General features: G+C 36.7%; 1 protein-coding gene across 1 annotated transcript; it reads left to right on the plus strand.

Moving 5' to 3' along the window:
* The first annotated feature begins 1,845 nt into the window (after nt 1–1,845).
* On the plus strand, nt 1,846–3,119 carry LOC133248917 (olfactory receptor 9K2-like). The gene has a single exon (XM_061419188.1). It carries the CDS (start codon nt 1,876–1,878, stop codon nt 2,845–2,847), a length of 972 nt encoding a protein of 323 aa, XP_061275172.1. The 5' UTR covers nt 1,846–1,875; the 3' UTR covers nt 2,848–3,119.
* The last annotated feature ends 6,665 nt before the right edge of the window (nt 3,120–9,784 follow it).

Genomic DNA, 9,784 nt, shown 5'->3' on the forward strand with positions numbered 1-9,784 from the left:
ATAAAATATCCAATTGACCTTCTCTTCCTAAACTGATGAAGCTCTTACTAATACTGAATTACAAAAAAAGAGAAGCTCTGGCCCCACATCATTTTTGCTATCTATACACTTTAAAAACCCAGATAAATTCTAAACATAATTTTTAATTTAAAAACTGGTTTTTAAAAAATAATATTAAAATTAACTGATAAAAATATTTTAGAAAAATGACATTCTTATCAAGTTGGGCTTACTAAATAGAGTAGTATGTCTCTGATGTTAATGTAGTCTCAGTCACACTGCAGTTTTAAAGGAATTTTTAAATAGAGATCCTAATCTCATAAGCATTTTTGCTAAAGATATAAAGTTACTTGTATGAATGTTATCTTTCCCTTCAGTATATTTTTTAGCTGTTTGGTATTTAAATATAGGAGAACAACATTAGCAACCATAATCTGTCTTTGAATTTGTGATTTAGACGGCATTTGTCATATCCTGAAACATAGCTATATCAAGATATATAGGTAATAATTTCAAGTGAATTTTTCTCTTTTCCCCTTGTTTTTGACTATTATTAGACTATTCGTTTGTACCTAAGGTTACTTCAGTCCTCGTGGACAACAGCCCAAGAGTCTTCACTTATGGCACCATAATTGACATTACGATTACTCCTCTCCCAATGGAATCCATCACAGAAGATGAGCAAAAATTCAATGCTGAAATATCCTGAGGAAGGTTTCACAGGCATTAAACAACTAACACCATCATAAACACCACTACCCATACTCAAGTTCATGATCATGGACTCTGGACGATGCAAGTTACTATGGTCTTTAAATATCCATGGTTACCCAAGTATATTTATCTTAAAACACCTAAGGTGTAACAGAATTCAGGAAAGGGATTTCCATTTATGTATATCAGTGAAGTTTACTTACATTATCTAAACAGTGAGATGTCTTGAATTGATGGAGCCTTGGTAGAAAGTCATTCACTGCAGTGTAAGGATTGGAATATTCACTACCTTCTTTCTCTGCCTCAAAAAGAAGTTTAAATGACTGTGATATTTTTAAAATGACTGTTAATGGAAATGAAATATTTTTAAAGAGGCAATAAAAATGTATATATTGGGAGAATGGCTTTGACCTGAGAAAAGGAAAATATTTGAAAATTCCATTAGAGAACTTTATCTTCACTTAGTGAATTTTGGATGTTTTCAATTATGCCAATAATGTCTATTTTATTCTATTTTCAAAGTTGGCCTACATAAATAAGGAAAATGAAACATATTGAGCTAAATAAGGTAAAAGTATTTTCAATTTATTTACTACTGTCATGTAATGAATCAAACACTAACTTCGTTCTCATGAGGGCTGTAAACACTATCATATAACTATCATATAGATTACATTGGAGAAGGAAATGGCAACCCACTCCAGTGTTCTTGCCTGAAGAATCCCATGGATGGGGGAGCCTGGTAGGAGGCCGTCTATGGGATCGCACAGAGTCAGACATGACTTTTATTTTAGATAATGTGCATACTACAATTTTAGATGAAGAAAGCATCTAGCTATAAACATTTTAAGGATAGAAATTTAGAATGTGAGTGATTTTACGCAATAAAATAGGCTAATTTCTTGCAGAAACCCCTGCCAATTATGATTTAACTAAAATAACCAAAGGATATCTTTCACTGCTTAATAGAATAACAGTTTAAGAAGCCTAATGACATCTACTTCAAATTCCAGCATATTCCTGACATTAAAATTGTTTTGTATGCAATATCTTATTAAGCAGTAAGTAATTTAATTCTACATTTAAGAAAATATTAATAGCACTAGAGTCAAAGCCACAGTTTCATTTATTTTGCCTTGTGCCTCTCAGCAGATTTCTGCCATGGGTGACAGGGAAACAAGCAACCACTCAGAAGTGACTGACTTCATTCTTGTCGGCTTCAAGGTCCACCCAGAGTTCCACATCCTCCTCTTCCTGTTTTTTCTGCTTGTCTATGCCATGATCCTTCTAGGGAATGTTGGCATGATGGTCATTATTATAACTGATCCCCAGCTGAACACACCAATGTATTTCTTCCTAGGCAACCTGTCCTTCGTTGATCTCTTCTATTCATCTGTTATTGCACCTAAGGCTATGAGCAACTTCTGGTCTGAGAGCAAGTCCATCTCCTATGCAGGCTGTGTGACCCAGCTGTTTCTCTTTGACCTCTTCATTGTTTCCGAGGGATTTCTCCTGGCAGTCATGGCTTATGATCGCTTCATTGCCATCTGCAACCCACTCCTCTATTCTGTCCAAATGTCAACACATCTCTGTGTTCAATTTGTGGCTGGTTCCTATTTTTTTGGCTGTATCAGCTCAGTTCTTCAGACCATCATGACATTTACTTTATCCTTTTGTGCTTCTCAGAACATTGACCATTTTTACTGTGATGAGCGTCCACTTCTGAGGATTTCTTGTTCTGATCTCTACATTCCTAATATGGTATCCTTTTTCCTATGCACCATTATCATTTTGCCTACCATAATTGTCATAATTGTGTCTTATATATATATTGTATCTACAGTTCTAAAAATACGCTCCACTGAGGGGCGAAAGAAAGTCTTCTCCACTTGCAGCTCTCACCTGGGAGTCGTGAGTGTATTGTATGGTGCCATCATCTTTATGTATGTCATCCCTGACAGATTTCCTGAGCTGAGTAAAGTGGCCTCCTTGTGTTACACGCTGGTCACTCCCATGTTGAATCCTTTGATTTACTCTCTGAGAAACAAAGATGTCAAAGAAGCTCTGAGGAAGATCCTAGGGAAAAACCTATTTTTATTTATTTCTATATTAACTGAAAATAGAATTAAGTAAATGTAATATTCTGAAAGTGCTGAGCTTTATAATAAATTAGAGAAGCACTGATTCAAATCTTGAGACTTCATTTGTTTGAATCCCATATATTAAGAATATATACTTTGGAAGATGTATTTGGACCTAATCAGAATACATACATCAGGAAGATGGACTCTATTTTGTCTGGCTGTTGATTTGGAATGGAATGACTTTCTCTGTACTTCCTTTTGGATAATGATAATGGTGTCCATGTAATTTGTTTTTAGGACATATATATTCCAACTTCTGACTCTTTGAGGCTGTTGTTTGGAATATATTTTTTATCTGGAATCAGTATCATATGTTATGTGTGTGTATATATATATATATATATATATATATGTACACACACACTTGGTAGAGGTAACACAGTCTGATGTATTAAGAAAGATAGAACAAAATACCAGATTTACTAAAGAAATCTTTGTGAATATCTACTGAGAGAATCAGATACTCAGCAGTACACAGTCTCAAGTGTGAAATGTAAGTAACTCTTAATTGTCCAGAGGCTAACCAAGTGGCACATTTATCTAATGGTTTCTTGGCTGAATCATTATTATTTCTCCCCTTCATTTGAATAAACTGATAAACTGATAAATAAAACTGATAAATTGTTTTTTAAAATTATACCTTTTCACAAGGAAACTGTAATACAAATAAACAACAGTAAATATAATTCATATTTTGTTATATATGCCTTAGTGAGAATTCATTCATCAAATTAACACTTATTGAAGTTTTATATACACTGTGCCCTATAAAAATTCCCAATTTTAAATGCTTTCTGTACTTGAGCTCAAACTAATTGATGGAAAAAATAGCTAAATAGAAAGCTATTAATAATGTGTCATATGGTAAACCCAGTGAATAAAGTGAGTAAAAGTTGCTCAGTCATGTCCAAATCTTTGCAACTCTATGGGCAGTCCATGGAATTCTCTAGGCCAGGATACTGGAGTGGGTAGCCCTTTCCTTCTCCAGGGGATCTTCCCAACCCAGGGATTGAACCCAGGTCTTCCACATTGTAGGCAGATTCTTTACCACCTGAGCCACAAGGCTAGAAATTACAAAGACAGAGCAGCTTCTACAGATGAGTAATATAAATTATCAGGGAAAACTTCATAAGTACATTTGTAAACATAAATGAACTTGAGCAAGGTGAAATAGAAAAGTTTCTGGGCAAAGGCAATTAAATAATGATATGTTAAACTTCCAAAAATTTAATTCCTGATATTAATGTAAAAGTGAGGGAGTGAGATTTAAGACTTAAAAGGAAATTCGTGGAAATTGTGCACAACTATATAAGAAGAAAAGGAGGTTGGCTTATTTTCTGCAGACCACAGGGAAGCACTAGGGATTTTTCTTTAAAGAATATATTGTATTCAAATTGACATTTTAGAAAAATCACGTTGGAAACTTGTGGAAGATAAATATTCATAGAAGAAGATAATCACTGTCTTATGACGGTGGAGAGAGGGAATACCTTTAAAATTACAGATAAACTAAACTGAATATTAATTAATGGTGATAAAGTTAAAAAAAGCTAGAAGTGAGTAATAACTTCTAATGTTTGAGCATCTCTGGGGAAATACCGCCTAAAAAAATGAGAAGAAAAGTATGAGTAATAACAGTTAGTCATTAAGAATTAATAAAATAAAGTCAGGTCAGACTGAGCTTTCTCATCCTGGTTTGCCTATGTGCTTGATAGTCAACTGTCTTGACTTTACAGAAACTCTTATTTCTCAGTTGAATAAAAGAATACTAAGGTCCAGTGAGCAAAGAACCTGTGCCTGGGATTTAGGTGAGGTGAAACTGAAAAGAATTATGAATTTCCTGAAGGCTTGTTCCATTATAGGACTCAGCGTGTTGCATGAAAGATTCTGTATTTACAAGCAAAAGAGTGATAGTAAAACATGCCTAAATAAATTGAAGACCACATTTATCTAAAACATTATTACTACTTTAATCTCATCTTGTGGCATCCCAGTACATTTATAATTATAGCTGATTGTACAGTCATAACTAGCTAATTTTACTAAATGGGAGTGTTCATGGTATTTACTCCTCTCTAAGCTGCTGCTACACTAACAACAATAATATTTAAAAATTTAGCCTCTTTTTAATATTCCATTTTGAATATAAGAAATATCTAAATAAATTGTTAGTTAAAATAATAAATATATAATTATTATGAATAAGCAAAACTAAACTTTCCATTTTATTGTGCAGCTTCCTATTCTTCAGGTAAAGATGAAATTTTTTCAAAAAAAAAATGTTTCTTTTTTTTATTTTATTTTATTTTTAAACTTTACAATATTGTATTAGTTTTGCCAATCAATGCTCAAAAATATAAATTCTTGGATCTAAAGAAGACCTGCACATTATTTTTTTAAACACTTTATTGAGGAATAATTGGTTTGAAATATACAGTATGTATTTAAAGTGAACAACTCTGTGAGTTTTGTGGCCAATGAAACCACCACCACATCAAGATACAGAATATTTCCTTCATTTCCAAATGGTTGATTAGGCCTCTTTTCAGACCATTCTTCCCTCCAAACCCATCTCCAGATAACCAGTGACCTGGAAGGTATGTAATAGAATCATACACCATGTCATCTTTTCTCTCAGGCTTCCTCACTGTGTAAAATGATTTTGAGATTTCTTCATTTTATCATGTATAAATAACCCATTCTTTTTATTGCTGAGTAATTTTCCATTTTCCATTGTACATATATTCCAAATTTTGTTTATGCACTCTTAAACAAATGGGCAATTAATGTTTCATCAGCTTTTAGATATTGCGAATACAGCTGATATGTGTTCATATGTGTTTGCCTAGTGTGTTTTCCTTATTTTGCTGATTTTTGAAGCTTGAGATTCTGAGATCTCATAATAAATACATTTGATTTTAAGAGACTACCATGGAAATATCTGAAAATAAAGAACAAACAAAAAAATATTTACTAAACAAAATCTACTAAATCTCAGGAAGACTGAGAATCTATGACATTTGAGCAAGAACCCACTTCTTCCCTGCCCTCTCTCGTCCCAGCAGAGCTGAAAGTGCACTCAGGCAAGTACAGGTAGGGACATAGAGATCCCTCTGACCCTGGGTCACAGCCAAAGGCTACCATGTGTCCTTGATTGTTGTGGTTGCAAACATTACTTGTCCCCTCCAGCTCCACATTGAAGAAGGTCTATGCACTGCAAGGGTAGCTAAAACATATGATGATTTCTGCCCAGCCCCCATTCAAAAGCTCTACCCCAAGAATGCCAGGCCAAGAGTATTGGGCCCCAATTCCTGCTGCTCCCATTCTCTTAAAGGACAGAAGTTTTGTGCTAAGAACACCATAAGCTAGTGACCTCACTCAGAAACCTCCTAAAGCAGGAGTGTCATTCTAAGCAAACAGGACCACTGTGCCTGCTTGTTTCAGAACAGATGAACACAGGTTTTACCTAGAAAGAAAGTTGTACCATGATAGTGGAGGCCTCCACAGCTCTCTCCACTTGGACTGACTTTATTTAGAAAAACGTGTAGGCAATTCAAGCTTAAGGGAACTCCAAAACTTAAAAATATTTGATACAAGCAATTAAGAGGAGACTAGTGGTCCCATGAGAGTGAAAAGCTACCTGTAGACCAACCACAAGGCTATCTGGTGCACAGGGCCTTGCTCAGTAAGTTCAGTTCAGTTTAGTTGCACTGTGTGATTCTTTGCAACCCTGCATCACACCAGGCCTCTCTGTCCATCACCAAACTCCTGGAGTCCACCCAAAACCATGTCCATTGAGACGGTGACACCATTCAATCATCTCATCCTCTGACATTCCCTTCTCCTCCTGCCTCCAATCCTTCCCAGAATCAGGGTCTTTTCAAATGAGTCAGCTCTTCGCATCAGGGGGCCAAAGTATTGGAGTTTCAGCTTCAACATCAGTCCTTCCAATGAACACCCAAGACTGATCTCCTTTAGGATGGACTGGTGGATCTCCTTGCAGTCCAAGAGAATCTCAAGAGTCTTCTCCAATACCACAGTTCAAAAGTATCAATTCTTTGGTGCTCAGCTTTCTTCATAGTCCAAATCTCACATCCATACATGATCACGGGAAAAACCATAGCTTTGACTAGAAGGACCTTTGGTGACAAAGTAATGTCTCTGCTTTTTAATATGCTGTCTAGGTTGGTCATAACTTTGCTTCCAAGGAGTAAGCCTCTTTTAATTTCATAGCTGCAATCACCATCTGCAGTGATTTTGGAGCCCAGAGAAATAAACTCAGCCACTGTTTCCCAATCTATTTGTGATGAAGTGACAGGACCGGATGCCATAATCTTAGTTTTCTGAATGTTGAGCTTTTGGCCAATTTTTTCACTCTCCTCTTTCACTTTCATCATGAGGCTCTTTAGTTCTTCACTTTCTGCCAGAAGGGTGGAGTCATGTGTATATCTAAGGTTATTTATATTTCTCCTGGCAATCCTGATTCCAGCTTGTGCTTCCTCCAGCCCAGCATTTGTCATGATGTACTCTGCATCAGTACAGTCAGTTCAGTTGCTCAGTCATGTCCAACTTTTTGCGACCCCATAAATAGCAGCACGATAGGGCTCCCTGTTCATCTCCAACTCCCGGAGTTCACTCAAACACACGTCCATCCAGTCAGTGATGCCATCCAGCCATCTCATCCTCTGTCATCCCCTTCTTCTCCTGCCCCCAATCCCTCCCAGCACCAGAGTCTTTCCAGTGAGTCAGCTCTTCGCATGAGGTGGCCAAAGTACTGGAGTTTCAGCCTTAGCATCATTCTTTCCAAAGAAATCCCAGGGCTGATCTCCTTCAGAATGGACTGGTTGGATCTCCTTGCAGTCTAAGAGACTCTCAAGAGTCTTCTCTAACACCACAGTTGAAGTACTCTGCATATAAAATAAATAAATAAATAAATAAACCAGGTGACAACATACAGCCCTGATGTACTCCTTTTCCTATTTGGAACCAGTCTGTTGTTCCATGTCCAGTTCTAACTGTTGCTTCCTGACCGGCATACAGATTTCTCAAGAGGCAGGTCAGGTGGTCTGGTATTTCCACCTCTTTCAGAATTTTCCACAGTTTATTGTGATCCACACAGTCAAAGGCTTTGGCATAGTCAATAAAGCAGAAATAGATGTTTTTCTGGAACTCTCTTGATCTAACTATGTGCTGATGGTTGCAGTTGCACTCCCAACCTGGTCATTTTCTGGCCTGAGGTGATCCAGCCCTCAGGTCTACAGGCTCTATGGTCAGATTGATGGCAAACTCTAAGAGGGTTTACACCAAAGGGGACCTTTCCAGACATCTGCTGCCCATCCCACCATCCAGGTGGTGAGTCCCTGCTGACTCACGCCTCCTCAGGACACCCTCCAACAAAAGCAGGTAGTTCGGTCAGTTTCCTGTGGAGTCACTGCTGCTTTCTTCTGAGTCTTGGTGCACAAGGTTTTGTTTGTTCGATTAATCTGAATTCTCTGTTTGCCCTAGTCTTGTGGAAGTTTTGTAACCAAATCTTGCAGGCCTTCAAGGTCAGATTCCCTGGGGATTCCTAGTCCCTTTGTCAGGTCCCCAGGTTGGGAAGCCTGATATGGGGTTCTGAACCTACATAACAGAAGGAGAACTTCTTTGGTATTATTGTTCTCCAGTTTGTGGGTCACTGACCCAGTAGGTTTGGGATTTGATTTTATCATGATTGTGCCCCTCCTACTGTCTCACTGTGGCTTCTTCTTTTTCTTTGGATGTGGAGTATCTTTTTTCAGTGGGTTCCAGCATCCTCCTGGCAATGGTTGTTCAGCAACTTGTTGTGATTTTAGTGTTCTCACAGGAGGAGATGAGTGCACATCCTTCTACTCTGTCATCTTGAACTGGAAGCTGCCTAATCTTTTTGAATTATGGTTTTCTGTGGGGTGACTTTGAAGTAACATAGGTATTAGCAAGATCAGACTGTCATAGCTGCATCTGTGATTGCAAGGCATGAGAAGAGGTGGTATTAAAGTATCACAGAAGCCTGGCAATCTCTTCAAGACTGAGAACCATGGTGAGGTTTGCCCACTAGATGCTAGAACCAAAATAAGAAACAATCCAAGAAGCATACTGAAAGAGAAAGAAATACCTTCTCTTCTTACATCCTCACTTCTGCCCTTACACTGTAAAAGCAGCCATGGACAAAAGGTAAATGAATGAGGGCAAGATTTGCTCTAGAGGCTATAGTTGTTTGATCACTACTCTAGAATATACAAAGACTCCACAACAAGTATGTTGGGAAATAAGAAACCATTTCTTTCAGTGCAAATTTGGCATAATGCATTCTGTTACTTTCCTTATATAATGAGTTTTTTATTTTGCCTTCATGTTCTGAAAACAGAACATGTTTTTCCTGGATATACTGTTTTCATTTGGTCTTCCATTGTCCCGTCTTTTAGCACTTTAAGGATAGTATTCTATTGTCTTCAGTTTTGAATTTATCTGACCAAAATCTATGCTTTACATTTTGCTTGATAATATATATATTTTTTTCTTTTTGTTGCTTTGATACTATTTTTCATCCATTTTCAGAAATTTTATCCTCCTGTCCCTTTATTCCATTTTCTTTCTGTTCCTTTTACTTGGGTTTTTGTGAATTTTCTTGTATCTCTGTGTTTAGAGTTGCTATCCACTTTCCAATAAAATTTGACCATTATAGTTTCTACTATTTTTCTAATCAGCTCCTTTCTAATTACTTTTGTAATATTTTCTCAGTTATCATTGAATGTCTGTTAGGTGTTTTTATTTTGTTTGTTTTTTTTAACTCTATGATTGTGTTTGATTTGTTTCAATTGCTTTGTATTCATGTTTAAATTTTTCTTGAATTGTTTCCTTTTTCTCATGAATTACAGTCATTTGCTGCTTGTTGTACAGTATCTACATAC

This window comes from Bos javanicus, chromosome 5 (genome assembly GCF_032452875.1).
Source record: "Bos javanicus breed banteng chromosome 5, ARS-OSU_banteng_1.0, whole genome shotgun sequence".
Lineage (NCBI taxonomy): Eukaryota > Metazoa > Chordata > Mammalia > Artiodactyla > Bovidae > Bos > Bos javanicus.

Excerpts from the sequence above, each read along its gene's own strand:
- LOC133248917 (XM_061419188.1), top strand. The coding sequence starts at position 1,876 with ATGGGTGACAGGGAAACAAGCAACCACTCAGAAGTGACTGACTTCATT.